The following is a 14,513-nucleotide window of genomic DNA, read 5'->3' on the forward strand; positions in this document are numbered from 1 at the left end:
CGATGATGCGGGTGGATTAAGACATTGTTAAAAGAGGCAGGAATAACTACAACCCCAGGAAGCTTCCACTCGGCGGTAGCGTCAAAATCTGTGTTGACAATATACTTTTGGACGATATATTAGCAAAGGGTAATTGGCGATCAGGCAATACATTTGCCCATTTTTACAGAAGGGAAAGATACCCACTAAATAGAAGTAGCAAGTTATCTCGATTATTTAATTAATCCAGCTGATTAATGTCTATATTTTTGTTACTATTGTTATTAAGAAGTATCGCAATGTTTTTGTTAATTACTATTAGAAAATGAAATCAATTTTGCTTTTGTTCTTGCATCTCTCTTTTAATTTTTATTACTCATCCTTCGAGCCCATTTCCCAACTATGTTGGGGTCGGCTTCCAGTCTAACAGGATGTAGCTGAGTACCAGTACCAGTTAACTTTGATTACATTAGTATTCCAGGACGCAATACACATACTTACATGTGATTACTCGTGTACCTAAGTACCTATTTACATACACAATTTCATTGTGCTTTTGCTCACATTGGCGTCCACTTCCACCAGGCGATAACAAACACGTCTCAAACTAGTAAGCTTCAAATAACGGTCAAGAATTTAATAGCAGCGTTTTACCTGAAATAAAACGCATATTAAATACTTACCTTATTTGAAGCTTACATTTTAATTTCTGCCTGGTGTTTTCGACTCAATGACGAACTGTGGCCGCCGAGAACACTCGTCGCCTCCTGCCTGGTGGGGAGTGAAACTGGTCGGTGTGCGAGAGAGATGCAAGATATGGGGTAGAAAAGGACGGAGATAAAAGCGGAAAACACGTAGGTGCCTATCTCAAACTAGTAAGCTTCAAATAAGGTAAGTATTTAATATGCGTTTTATTTCAGGTAAAACGCTGCTATTAGCTAACCTGTGGAACGATATATTGCAACCACTATAGGATTCACTTTTACAAGTATAAACGCAACACTATTTCACTATTTTAAAAGTTTAAATTGATTTAATAAACAAAATTTTAAATGCTGATTACGCGCCAAGAATGTTCAGGGTTACCGCTAGAAAATAAAAAATAAAAAAAACAAAATAAAAATTTATGTTGTTTATGTTTTAAGAATAATAATTTATATAAATGATTTATTCGTATAATAAATTAATGCGATTTTTATTAATTTGTTGACTTACAATTGTTAAAATAAGAAAAAAATATATGTGATTCAATTGTTTTTTTGGGAAGACAAAACTGTTGATCACAACATTTTTTTATGCTGGCAAGGTGTTAGAAAGAGACAAACGGCCTCCGTTCTAACTATCCCTCTCGGCTCGGATTTGTCTCTGTGTATATGCATTTAGTACCTTATTGCGTTGGAATAGAGTTCATTTTCATAAATATATATTTCGAGCGTGCGCAATCTTGTTTATTATATTACATCTATGTTTAAAAGCAACAGGTGCTTGCGAAACAAACCAACCGGCCGAGTAAACAGGTCAGTTGCCATGGTAACAACAATAACTTTTTATGTTTATGCGACCCTAGTAAATTCGCTCGAAATCCTGAAGCTTTCCGAATCGGTTACGTCACCTTCGACGTCATCTATCGCTTGACTACGAATTTCCGTAGCCCGTAGCGGCGTAGCAACGTGTTACTATGGCGCCTCATTTCAATTTCGTTTCATGAACTTTTCTGACTGTTTTTGTCGTACTTTTTAGTATTAAATTACCATGGTTTTACAAGTGTTATAATGTTTCAGCAATAAATAAAACTTTTTAGCTGACTTTACATGAATAAATGTGTCATTTTAGTTCGTTTTAAAGTTTTTATCGTATGCGTCAGGAGTAAACGCAACAAAATTTTATCTCTATCCCTTTTACTCCGGAAGTTAACTCATTTGCCGGGACGTTCTTTTGTCCCTTTCTAACGACTTTCCCCCTACCCCACATGAAAAGGAAATATTCCACCATCACTCCCACATTTTCCATCCCTTGACGACGTGGTTGCGATGGACCTTCTAATAGCTTATGCAGTCCTAGTATTTTGTTCAGAAAAACTGAAGAATCTCGCAACTATTACGTCATGGTTGAGCTGATGACGTCATTTGTTGTATGTTTGTGTTTAAGCGCCATCTATGAGCAATTTTAGCAACATTTTGTGGACTTCATAATTTTTACTACGGAAAAGCTAGTAGAAAGCTCTGTTTCATTCTACTACCCTTGTACCTAAGGCCGAAGGCCGTTCAGCTACGAGTATCCAAGGGCAGCGACGTAGCTGCTACGGTGCTACGAAGTTTATGCTACATCATATGTACATGGCGTAGTCGCATGTCATCTGAAATATATATTTTTTTTTAATTTTTGAAATACGCTACGATTGATTTGGTTTTTACTTCAAAACTACATACAGACTTACTTAAAAAAAAAAGAAATATTTTATTTCTGAAAATAACATGAAAAATGTATGCGAAGGTTAAATTACCATCATTCAATACTGTGGAGGTCTATATTGCTGACAGACCTGTTACCACCCTATACAGGTTGCCATAGGTCTTACTACATGAAACAAATACCAACAGTATCGATTAGCTACTAAGCATTTGAAACCAATCGCTCTATCTCGCTTGCATTTATTGATTGGCCAATGGCCTGTGAATTTGAAGGGGTGAGGGGCAGAAAGTGTCTATGTGTGTGTGCTGAACACGAGTTTTCACGTTTACTTATACCGCTTACATTTTATGGTAGCCTAGTACTTTTGATCCGAGCGGTTAAAGACTTCGGCCTTTAGCGCCCCCACGCTAAATGGCACGTGTTTAAGCGAAATACAAAAATTCTCGATAGTTAATGACAGAAAGATTTCATTTAAATATTGGGTTATGATTAAGTCCAGAAACTCCATAAGCCATGGCTTTTTATTTTTATTTAAAAGTTAATACCAACTACTTAATGTATTTTTACCAATATCTAAGCATTGTCATTTTGTTGGCCGTTTGAATTATTTAAGTAGACATAACATTTATGTCTACTTATTATCTGAAACAACGATACAAATCGCAAAGGTATACACAACAATTTTACTTTGCTCTGTCGTGTAGATGTTCCTCGAGGCATGCAAAGAGCCGTACAGGAGTATCGACAAGATTCACCACGAGCTGTTGGGCTTCGAAGAAATACTTGACGGGTTGAAGAAGTCTTGCGGACTGTTCGACATACAGCCTCCAGATGAGAAGAATCTGAAACAGTGTAGACGGGAACTTAAGCTTATCAAGGTAACAAGCAGCTTATTTATAACGTTATGAATGAAAAGTATATAAAGTTCTGTTAAAGCTTCAGTTGACAAACGATCAATTACGTAGAATAGGAGAAGAAAGGTAACCTGTTTTTAAGGTTCTGTAGTCAACTTCGAGTCCTTGTAGTTTCAACCTCTTCTGTTTGTCTCTCCGTCATCATATAATCGGTTCATGCAGTCCGTCACCCATCGCACCCATCCAGTTTTTGCAAATTAGCAACCCAATTTCAATCATGAAGTGATATGGTCCAGATCTCACGACAAAACAAACTGATGATGTTTGAACTTAACAGCAATTATGGGATTACTACTACTTGGTGATGGGCACCATAGAATTCTGGAAGAAATCTCCGTGGAAGAAAATAGACGCTGATGGTATGGATCAGGAATGTAAGCGGTTCACCAAAGATCTACGACAGCTTGACAAGGATATGCGAGCATGGTGAGTGAGAAATAAATCTCTTACACTTACGCGAATATTAGGGTGCGTCCACATCTGGCGAATGCGCCGCGAATGCGCAGCACGCGTGCCGATCGCGAGCTGTCCGCGAGCTGCACGCGTGCAGTCACTGCAATAGTTCGGTGCGCCTCTTTAGCGCAACTCACGCAAGGCTCGTATAGAGCGCGCGAGCGGCGCGCGATCTGCGCGCAATCAGTTCTCGCCCTTACAGTTCCGTATATTGGCTCAGTACTATCGAAGATGGCAGACGTCGCGCGCCGCCTGCGCGCCGCTCGCGTGCGGCGCTTAGGTCGCGCGCGAGCTGCGCGCGGGCGGCGCAGAAGCGGCGCACGAACAAAAATGCACGCGCGCAGCTCGCGGACAGCTCGCGATCGGCTCGCGTGCTGCGCATTCGCGGCGCATTCGCCAGATGTGGACGCACCTTTAGACATTTAAATAAAACTACTTTTACGAAATATAACTCTTTTCTTTACTGGAACTGCAGTTATAAAGAATATGTTTATTTTATAATAGGGAGCCATACGGCGTAATAGAATCAACAATAAAGAATTTGATGACATCGTTGAGAGCCGTCACCGATCTTCAGAATCCAGCTATCAAAGATAGGCACTGGCTAGAACTGATGATGGCAACTAAGGTAAAATAATTGAAGAATACGTTTGAAAAGCATGTTCTACCTTTTCTGTAAATAAGCATTTAAAATTATTTGTTGTATTTTTTATTTAGAAAGCAGTTCATTCGCACGTCATGACCATCAAAACAAAGCACATCCAAAATTCATCGTCTACTAGTAAGACCAGTAAAAGTTTAGATGACATTTTAAACGAATTCAAATCATTAGAAGAATTCAATGTAGATGTAGATAATCACAGTGCCATTGGAACCGAAGAAGAATATCACAAATACCTGCAAATCCAAGACTTCAGAAGACCAAAGTTGCAAGAAGGGAACAAAATAAGTGTATACAGATTTAAAAGATCTTATACAATGAATGAGATCAAGCAAATGGGTTTCGAACTCAAGCTCGACAGAAATTTATCGCAGCAGAAGATTATGCATCACCCTATTATATTATCAGAATATATTTTGTAGATAAATGTACAAACTTAATTGTAGTGTTTAGTATTAGATTAATCTAAGTAAGTATCATTCGTTAGTCAAATTATTCATAGCACATCAACTAGAGTCTTCACAACATTTCTTTTATTGTAGTAATTTTCACAGCTTTTACAGTTAAAATCATCATCCTCCGAGCCTTTTTCCCAACTATGTTGGGGTCGGCTTCCAGTCTAACCGGACACAGCTTTTACAGCTTTTACAATTTTATATTTACTAAATACGTACCTACTTCAGGTTAAGTTCTCTCTCGATGACGAGACAACACTGGCAGATCTGCTCGCACTAAACCTTCATAAGTACGAAGAAGAAGTAAAAACTATTGTGGACAAATCAGTCAAAGAAGCCGCTATGGAGAAGACCCTTAAGTATGTGAAATAACTATGTAGTGACGTATTGATATTTATTCCAATTTAGGACTTAACTTAAACAATTACTTTGTATATAGGGAGTTGGAAGCTACTTGGGCAGTTATGGAGTTCGATTACGCGAAACACGATAGAACAGGTATCAAAGTACCAAAGGCTAGTGAGGAACTGGTTGAAACGCTTGAGGATAACCAGGTGCTTTTGGCTAACTTCTTATTATTTGCGTTATTAATTGCTAAACTACATGGTTACTGTTTTTATACAGCCTTACTAGATAGAAAGGTGTTTCCAAAGGTGTGGCAATTTGAAAAACAAATTTTCGTGTTGGGTGCCTATGTTTGTTTTTAAAAATATTTGTATATTTTGTCTGATACAAATTGCAGTAGGTACGCGCTTTCCGTTGGTTGACTAAAAAGTGTCTTTATCATTATAGAACCAAGTACAAAATATGATGTCATCTAAGTTTGTCGGATTCTTTGAGATGGAGGTAACAGAATGGCAGAAGAAACTTGGTACTGCTGACGCGGTAATAGCGCTATGGTTTGAAGTGCAACGTAAATGGCAATACTTGGAGAGTATTTTTGTTGGCTCAGATGATATCCGCTCTCAATTACCTGAGGACTCAAGGAGGTTTGATACTATTGACAAAGACTTTAAGGTATGGTAAATTTTCTAATACGTTTTAAGCATGATTGCTCAATCTTATCGGTTTTTTTTTTGGTTTCGGTATAGGAAATGTTAAAAGATATAGGAACAACCCCCAATGTCATAGAAGCCACCAACAAGCCTGGTCTGCAAGAGAGCCTGGAGGTGCTGATGGAAGGACTGAACTTGTGCGAGAAGGCCCTCAACAATTATCTGGAGACAAAGCGTTTGGCGTATCCTCGCTTTTATTTCGTTTCCTCTGCTGATTTACTTGGTAAAAATAAAGAATTCTGTTTTTTTCATTGCACTAGTTGTTTGTCTCTTATTAATGCCAATTGCAATCTAATCAATTTTATACAGATATTCTATCAAACGGCAATAACCCGCCAGCGGTGTGCCGTCACTTGACGAAGTTGTACGATAACTTGGCGAAGCTCGTGTTTCCCAACGAAACTAGTAAACAAGCATTCGAGATGATTTCAAAGGAGAACGAAGAACACGTGCCTTTCAAAGCACCCTGCTGTGATTGTTCTGGAAAGGTCCGAACTAAGTGAAAATCTTCCTATCCTTTATTGCACACACAAATATTTAATATGCACACAGTACAGAGAAGTTATGTACAAAGTCGAGGATTCTATAACAGTAAACCTTAGAGCGATAGAGAGATGCGATAAAATAGTTAAGACAAATAACAATAAACTAATCAAATATCTTCCACTTGCATCGCGCGGTGATACATGGACAGATTTTGATATTTTTGTAGGTGCTTTTATGTAATTATTTTAATTTAATTTACCATACCAACTTTACACAGCTGTAAGTTTTGACAAACTGTGCTTACGAAGTTCGCCCGGTTGCCCAGTAGAGAATATTATAATAATAACCTTGAGGTCATCTTGTTATAGGTAGAAACGTGGCTGAACCGTGTGACCGATTGCATGCGATTCACTCTGCGTGATATTTTTGAGCACGCTGTTAAGTCGTATGAAGACAAGCCAAGAGATGAATGGGTTTTCGATTGGCCCGCGCAACCAGCTCTTGTTGGGACCCAGATTTGGTGGACCACTGAGACTAACCAGGCTTTTGAGAAACTTGAAGAAGGTAGGCTTTATTTGGACGAGGAACGATATTGTGTCCGACTTTTACGCCTTTGGGCCCGACCATTTTTTTTAATAGCAAAAATCGTCAGATGTCTTAAAGAACCCCAAACGCCTCATTAGTTCACTCGTATCTGATTGTTTTTGTCATGCTCATCGTCCGAATTTGACCTCGAAGAAGGCGCCCAACCTACCTGCAATATGGCATTTCCTTACTCCGCGGCCACGGCGGTTAGAAATCCGTCAATCAGTATAAAATCTTACGAACAGACAATAAAATAACCTTTCAGGTTACGAGAATGCATTGAAAGATTACCAGAAGAAACAGATCGCCCAATTGAACGCATTGATTGTTTTGCTACTGGGAGACCTGACTGTCGGAGACCGGCAGAAGATCATGACAATCTGTACCATTGATGTACACTCGCGAGATGTAGTCGCCAAGCTTATTGTCGCTAAGGTTGAGTCGTCTAATGCTTTCCAGTGGCAGAGTCAGTTGAGGTAACTGAGTTTTGTATCTGCGTTTAGGATTTTTGTATTTGTATCAATATGTACCTCAAAATAGGATTTTCTTAGTTTGGTATAATTACAAGAAGAAAATAATGTGATTTGACAGCATCATCCTCCGAGCCTTTTTCCAATCATGTTGGGGTCGGCTTCCAGTCTAACCGGATTCAGCTGAGTACGAGTGCTTTACAAGAAGCGACTGCCTATCTGACCTCCTCAACCCAGTTACCCGGGCAACCCGATACCCCTTGGTTAGACTGGTGTCAGACTTACTGGCTTCTGACTACCCGTAACGACTGCCAAGGATGTTCAATGACAGCCGTGATTTGACAGCACATGTAGATTAATTTGCTCTAATGAGTCTTAACGTGCTATGAATGAGAATGCGCATACACACATTTTTGCAGGCATCGTTGGGATCTTGGTGTGGCTAATTGCTTCGCGAATATTTGTGACGCACAGTTTCTGTATGATTACGAGTATCTCGGAAACACGCCTCGGCTTGTAATCACGCCTTTGACTGATCGCTGTTATATCACTCTTACTCAGGTATATAGACTCACCATCTTTGATTATGTAGGTGCCATCTGTGTAGGTAAAAGATTTGCTTTTAATTGAATAATTCAAATACATAGGTATTCACAAGCCTTATAGTCCCCAGGCCGGCGAACAAATTTTTTTTTGATACATATACATTTAAGACTTTGTGAGTGCCTTCCTTACGATGAGTCCGACAAACTTTTCGAATGCGCAAATTTTGGTGCCGCTGCGTTTTTTAATGCTTGACTCCTGGAATTGTCGATATGACGTCACTATGACTCTTCGTACATACAAGTTTCATTTTTTGAGATTCGCTTAATAAAAGTAACTAGAAAATGGTGGTCAACTTGTCCGATAAAGATCGTGCTGCGTTTGGAGTGTCCACCATCCTGAAAATGTCGGTATGACGTCACTACGACTCTTCGTACATACAGGTTTCATTTTTTTGAGATTTGCGAACAAATTTTTTTTTTGTATATTTAACTATTAGTTAAATATATGCACACAAATAATAATTCAGATTGCACTGAAGAAATAAGAACTTCTGGTAGAAAGTATTTATAATTTCGTCAGAGGTCACAAAGACCCGGCTAAACGCTTCAGGAATATGACGCGTTCTTTAATGTGATCTTCACAGAGTTTACATTTAGTGATGGGAGGAGCTCCAGCCGGTCCTGCCGGTACTGGCAAAACTGAGACCACCAAGGATTTGGGAAGAGCTCTGGGCATCATGGTCTATGTGTTTAACTGTTCTGAGCAAATGGACTACAAGTCTTGCGGCAATATCTACAAAGGTTTTTATTTTAAATATCGCTTTCGTATGTCTTCTCCGTCCACCACATTTCTGTTTACGTATGTTATAATTTAAGGTCTATGTCAGACCGGCGCATGGGGGTGTTTTGACGAGTTCAACAGGATCTCCGTAGAGGTGTTATCCGTAGTGTCAGTGCAAGTAAAAAGTGTACTCGATGCCATTAAAGCCAAGAAGAAGAAGTTCGATTTCATGGGGGAATACATTACTCTTATACCAACCGTTGGAATGTTTATTACAATGAATCCTGGATATGCTGGAAGGACTGAGTTACCTGAGAATTTGAAAGCATTATTTAGGTAAGTTACAAGATACTTTAAATTTGATTTTTTTAATACCTAATTAAATCTTTCCCGAATTTTAACTACTACTAACTTATCACATTAGGCCCTGTGCTATGGTGGTGCCGGATTTCGAATTGATTTGCGAAATTATGTTGGTGGCTGAAGGCTTCCAGGAAGCTCGTCTACTGGCGCGCAAGTTCATCACCCTGTATACGCTATGTCGTGAGCTGTGCTCCAAACAAGATCATTACGATTGGGGTCTTAGAGCTATCAAATCTGTGCTGGTGGTAGCTGGTTCTTTGAAGGTACAAACATGTCGAATGAAATACATAAATTATCAGTCAGATGTTCATAAATAAATACACACTTTACATTGATCTTTTCTAGACTTTTCTCTAAAATCGGTTTTCGATACAAATTTTTCTCTATCTGTCATACAGAGAGGTGATCGTCTAAGACCTGAAGACCAGGTGCTGATGAGAGCGTTGAGAGATTTTAATATCCCTAAAATCGTGACTGACGACATGCCAGTCTTTATGGGATTAATCGGTGACTTGTTCCCGGCACTGGATGTACCCAGAAAGCGTGACATGGACTTTGAAAAGAATTTAATTGATGGAGCTTTGTCTATGAAACTTCAACCCGAGCCTGGTTTTATTTTGAAGGTATTTAAAGAACTTTCGATTCATTAATTTACAGGACAAAAGTTTTGGTACCCAGCCTAAATGTTAAGTTTTTTTCTAGATGGTGCAATTGGTGGAATTGTTTGCAGTGAGACATTCTGTCTTCATCGTCGGGTTTGCAGGGACTGGCAAGTCTATGGTGTGGCAATGTCTCAATCGTACTTACTTCATGTTGAAACAAAAACCATTTTACAACGACCTTGACCCTAAGGCCGTGACTAATGATGAACTGTTCGGTATCATTAACCCAGCCACTCGAGAATGGAAGGATGGTTTATTCTCGACCATAATGCGAGACATGGCTAACATGCCTGGCGATGGACCAAAGTGGATCGTGCTTGATGGAGATATTGATCCTATGTGGATTGAAAGCTTGAATACACTGATGGACGATAACAAAGTAAGAAGCATCCTAGACAGCGCTGTTTTAAGTGTTAACTGCAAAGTTATTTACTTTTATATTTGATACACAGGTCCTGACGTTAGCCAGCAACGAACGAATCGCATTGACGAAATCAATGCGGTTGCTGTTCGAGATTTCCAACTTGAGGACTGCCACTCCAGCTACTGTGTCACGGGCTGGTATTCTTTACATTAATCCTCAGGACTTGGGATGGAATCCGTAAGTGGTTTTTTGATAAAATTGGATATAATTTAAATGCCTGTAAAAGTACTTAGGTACAATATAGGTTTCAAAATATATGCGCATAACAATAATGGTATGTATTGCATTTACTACGTTCTTTTTGTCTACCAAAATGGATTATAAGTGCTCACCAATTCTTGTTTCCTTTTGACATTAACACCGAAAATTACGCCAAACAGGTTCGTAGCTTCATGGATAGATACAACTAGAGATGATGATTCAGAGAAAGCGATGTTGACCGTGATGTTCGACAAATACATACCGTCATTGTTAGAGTCCTGTAAGAAGTACAAGAGGATAACACCACTTACAGAGCTACAACAGATACAACTCACCTGCTATTTGCTTGAGTGCTTCTTAAACAAGACTTTGTTACCAAGTGACTGTCCTAAAGACTGGTAAGATCACACAAATGAATTTTGTTAATAATAGAGAAAAGAATTTATTATCGCATGTGTTTCTGATAATTTGAAATACATATATTTGAAGGTATGAAACCTACTTCGTCTTTGCCGTGGTTTGGGGCTTTGGTTCCGCTCTTTTCCAAGATCAGCTAGTCGACTGGCGTAACGAATTCAGCAAGTGGTTCTGCAATGAATTCAAACAGATCAAGTTCCCGTCTACTGGCAACGTATTCAGTTTCTTCATAGATCCTGAAACTAAGAAGTTTTTGCCTTGGTCCGAAAGGGTTGAAACCTTCATGTTGGATCCCGACATCCCACTCCAGGTGCATGCCTAAATTGATTCTTAGATTTATGTCAGAATATATTCAGCAGCCATAACAATTTACTCTACATATTTCTAGTCATGCCTGGTGTCGACATCGGAGACAACTCGCACCAGGTTCTTTATGGATTTGTTGATATCAAAGACGAAGCCAGTGATGTTGGTAGGCAGTGCTGGCAGCGGTAAGACTGTGAGCGTAGCCGCCAAACTGAACTCCTTACCTGACTCGTATGCTATTACTAATGTACCACTCAACTTCTACACTACATCAGGTGAGTTAACGAGGCTATCAAAGTTTTTCCATTTTTATTTCATTTAACTGTAAACCAGTTTTATAAAGCGATCGAGATGTTGATCATGTTTACACCTAATGAGCCAAAAAAAATATGACTTATTACAGAAATGATTCAGAGAGTGCTAGAAAAACCTTTGGAGAAAAAATCGGGACGTAACTTTGGTCCACCGGGCAGCAAGTTCATGATTTACTTCGTAGACGATATGAATATGCCCGAAGTCGACACGTATGGCACTGTGCAGCCTCACACGCTTATCCGACAATTCATGGATTATAAACATTGGTAAGAGAAATAGCAGCCGGGATCAATATTAAGGAATTGTATTAAAATTCCAGCTATTTTTTTTAATTATTCTAATAAATTCCAGCTCTTCAGAGAGAACAAAAAGATCCCAACGAATTGAGAACCTCCTCCTTTTTGAGAAGTCGGTTAAAAATAACTATTTCATAAACGAAATAGTTTGTGCTCAGCTGCATCTGGGTAGACTGGAAGCCGACCCTAACCCAGATGATGATATGAATGGTTTTTTCGTTCAGTTCGATCAGTTTCTTAATAAGGGTGATATTTCAGGTACGATAGACAGAAGCTGACACTGAAAGACATATCGAACTGCATGTTCGTAGCCTGCATGAACCCGACCGCTGGCTCGTTCACTATCGACTCCCGGCTGCAGAGACATTTCTGCACCTTCGCCGTCAGGTAAAACAACATTTTACATTAAAATCTTAATATTGAGTCTACTTTGGCCACAAGTCTTTAAGTTTCAAACTTGATAATATTACTAATATTAGCAAGTTCTCCTTCAACATAAATTCTAAGGATAGTGTAAATGAACACAATTCAAATATCTATTTGAAGCGTTGTCAGTAATTTTGTTAACATATTCTGTGGTTACCAGTTTCCCTGGTTTGGACGCGTGCCACCACATCTACAAGAGCATCTTGGGCCAGCACTTGTCCAACTCGGCGAACAAGTTCGTGCCTCAGGTGTATCGGTACACTGAGGTGCTGGTAGGCGTAGCCCTAGCGCTGCATAATAAGCTCTCTAGCACCTTCCTACCAACCGCCATCAAGTTCCACTACATATTCAACTTGAGAGATCTGTCTAACATATTCCAGGTATAAAGATTCTTGTGGTTGGTCTTGTACTTGTAGAATAGCAATATGATAAAATGAGTTGTGCTTTTTGCTTAAGTTCCTATGTTTTGGGTTGATATCTCTGCTTGTTCTGCTTCCTGTCCTTTTTCAGTAGGTATCTTCTCAAACTCGAAATGTATTTATAAATCTTCTTAGGGAATGTTGTTCACAACTGGAGACGCAATAAAGACGCCTTCAGAGCTCATTAGACTGTGGATGCATGAAGCAACACGCGTGTACTCCGACAAACTAGTCGACTCAGCTGATAATGATACGTTTGGCAAACTTATTCTAGAAATGATTAAAAAACAGTGTGAGGTAAGTCAGTCTTACGGTTAACTTGCTTAAATAATAATTCGTATTTGGATCCTCACTTCAGTATTTGTACAGGATTACGATGAAAATGTGATATTGGAGAAACCTCTGATTTACTGTCACTTTGCGGAAGGCATAGGTGACCCCAAATACTTCCCGATCAAGGAATGGAATCAGATCAAGAAGCTCTTAGATGAATCTCTGTCGGCCTATAACGATCTCGTGGCAACTATGAACCTGGTGCTGTTCGAAGACGCCATGTTCCACATTTGCAGGTAGTATCAACGAACCACCTTTTCACTCAGTTTGCCGAGCTAGTAAAATCTACCATTCATTATCTTATACTAAACTTCTCATGTAGGATCAACCGAATCCTGGAGGCTCCTCGTGGTAACGCCCTGTTGGTTGGAGTAGGCGGTTCAGGCAAGCAGTCACTGTCCCGTCTATCGGCTTTTATATCTTCGCTAGAAGTGTTCCAAATACAACTACGCAAGGGATACGGCATCAACGATCTAAAAGTCGATTTGGGTATGTAAAGAGTTCTTACTTACAAGTTCATATAAGGCCGGGTGGTCCATATTGCTTTCTAAGCCCTATTATAATTATCATTCTTACCTATTTATTATGGCTACAATACTTAACTAGGTATAATCTTTATCATAATTGTTGTTATTGGTCACAGCTGCTCTAAATATGAAAGCTGGCTTGAAGGCTATTGGCAACATGTTCCTTATGACCGACGCCCAAGTCTCGGAGGAACGATTTTTGGTGCTCATCAACGACTTGTTGGCCTCCGGAGAAATACCGGAATTGTTTGCTGATGAAGAGGTTGAGAACATCATCAACGGAGTTAGAGGAGAGGTATGGTTCTCAAATCTCAGTAGACCCAAGTTAGAATGAACTTTGGATTGAGACATTTACAGTGAGTTGCACCATTTAACTATAACGATAACCGAACCAGTTTCAGTTCTCAAATCGTCAATTTAACCAATCGGCGGCAAGTATTCGTCGGTTATGGTTTGGTTATCGTTTTAGTGAAATTATGTTACTGGGTCTTGATAAACAGAGAAAATCCAGTAAGTTTTACAATAACCAATATACCATTTATTATTACAGACTAAAGCAACTGGTGTGCCAGATACGCGAGAGAACTGTTGGAGTTTCTTCATCAACCGCGTCCGGACTATGCTCAAGGTCAGTCAAATGGTAGTTTAAACGAATTATATGAATTTAACGGTATTTCAAAGTTAACTTCTTCTCGAAGTTGTTATTTTGAGATTATCTTCATATAAATTATGTCAAATTTCAATCTCTAATCGAAAAACAAGTTATAGATAGACTAGAATCAGAAGCTAGTCATTATCAGAAACTGATCAGTTCATGCCGTTAAGTTATACAATTCGGTGTTCAGGTGGTGTTATGCTTCTCTCCTGTGGGTGCAACTCTGCGTATCCGAGCGCGCAAGTTCCCCTCGTTAGTGAACTGCACATCCATCGACTGGTTCCACGCCTGGCCGCATGAAGCCCTGCGCTCTGTGTCTAAGCGTTTCATTGCTGAAGTCGAATGTTTACCGGTATGCTTCCTGACTTCTTCT

General features: G+C 39.4%; 1 protein-coding gene across 1 annotated transcript in view; it reads left to right on the forward strand.

Annotated features, from left to right (window-relative positions):
• LOC124640114 (dynein beta chain, ciliary-like) overlaps positions 1 to 14,513 on the forward strand; it is a 41,321-nt gene that overhangs the window by 16,327 nt on the left and 10,481 nt on the right. The window contains exons 28-56 of the mRNA XM_047177768.1: positions 3,096 to 3,269; positions 3,583 to 3,731; positions 4,263 to 4,386; positions 5,103 to 5,233; positions 5,314 to 5,428; positions 5,667 to 5,891; positions 5,966 to 6,152; positions 6,239 to 6,417; positions 6,784 to 6,979; positions 7,266 to 7,476; positions 7,890 to 8,031; positions 8,660 to 8,816; positions 8,892 to 9,132; positions 9,221 to 9,422; positions 9,558 to 9,782; positions 9,862 to 10,200; positions 10,274 to 10,422; positions 10,626 to 10,844; positions 10,936 to 11,173; positions 11,252 to 11,444; positions 11,573 to 11,750; positions 12,039 to 12,167; positions 12,367 to 12,586; positions 12,761 to 12,922; positions 12,995 to 13,194; positions 13,281 to 13,447; positions 13,602 to 13,780; positions 14,036 to 14,113; positions 14,331 to 14,492. Of these exons, the coding sequence (XP_047033724.1) occupies positions 3,096 to 3,269; positions 3,583 to 3,731; positions 4,263 to 4,386; positions 5,103 to 5,233; positions 5,314 to 5,428; positions 5,667 to 5,891; positions 5,966 to 6,152; positions 6,239 to 6,417; positions 6,784 to 6,979; positions 7,266 to 7,476; positions 7,890 to 8,031; positions 8,660 to 8,816; positions 8,892 to 9,132; positions 9,221 to 9,422; positions 9,558 to 9,782; positions 9,862 to 10,200; positions 10,274 to 10,422; positions 10,626 to 10,844; positions 10,936 to 11,173; positions 11,252 to 11,444; positions 11,573 to 11,750; positions 12,039 to 12,167; positions 12,367 to 12,586; positions 12,761 to 12,922; positions 12,995 to 13,194; positions 13,281 to 13,447; positions 13,602 to 13,780; positions 14,036 to 14,113; positions 14,331 to 14,492 (5,271 nt within the window). The remainder of the gene's footprint in view (positions 1 to 3,095; positions 3,270 to 3,582; positions 3,732 to 4,262; positions 4,387 to 5,102; positions 5,234 to 5,313; positions 5,429 to 5,666; positions 5,892 to 5,965; positions 6,153 to 6,238; positions 6,418 to 6,783; positions 6,980 to 7,265; positions 7,477 to 7,889; positions 8,032 to 8,659; positions 8,817 to 8,891; positions 9,133 to 9,220; positions 9,423 to 9,557; positions 9,783 to 9,861; positions 10,201 to 10,273; positions 10,423 to 10,625; positions 10,845 to 10,935; positions 11,174 to 11,251; positions 11,445 to 11,572; positions 11,751 to 12,038; positions 12,168 to 12,366; positions 12,587 to 12,760; positions 12,923 to 12,994; positions 13,195 to 13,280; positions 13,448 to 13,601; positions 13,781 to 14,035; positions 14,114 to 14,330; positions 14,493 to 14,513) is intronic.

This window comes from Helicoverpa zea, chromosome 20 (assembly GCF_022581195.2).
Source record: "Helicoverpa zea isolate HzStark_Cry1AcR chromosome 20, ilHelZeax1.1, whole genome shotgun sequence".
NCBI lineage: Eukaryota > Metazoa > Arthropoda > Insecta > Lepidoptera > Noctuidae > Helicoverpa > Helicoverpa zea.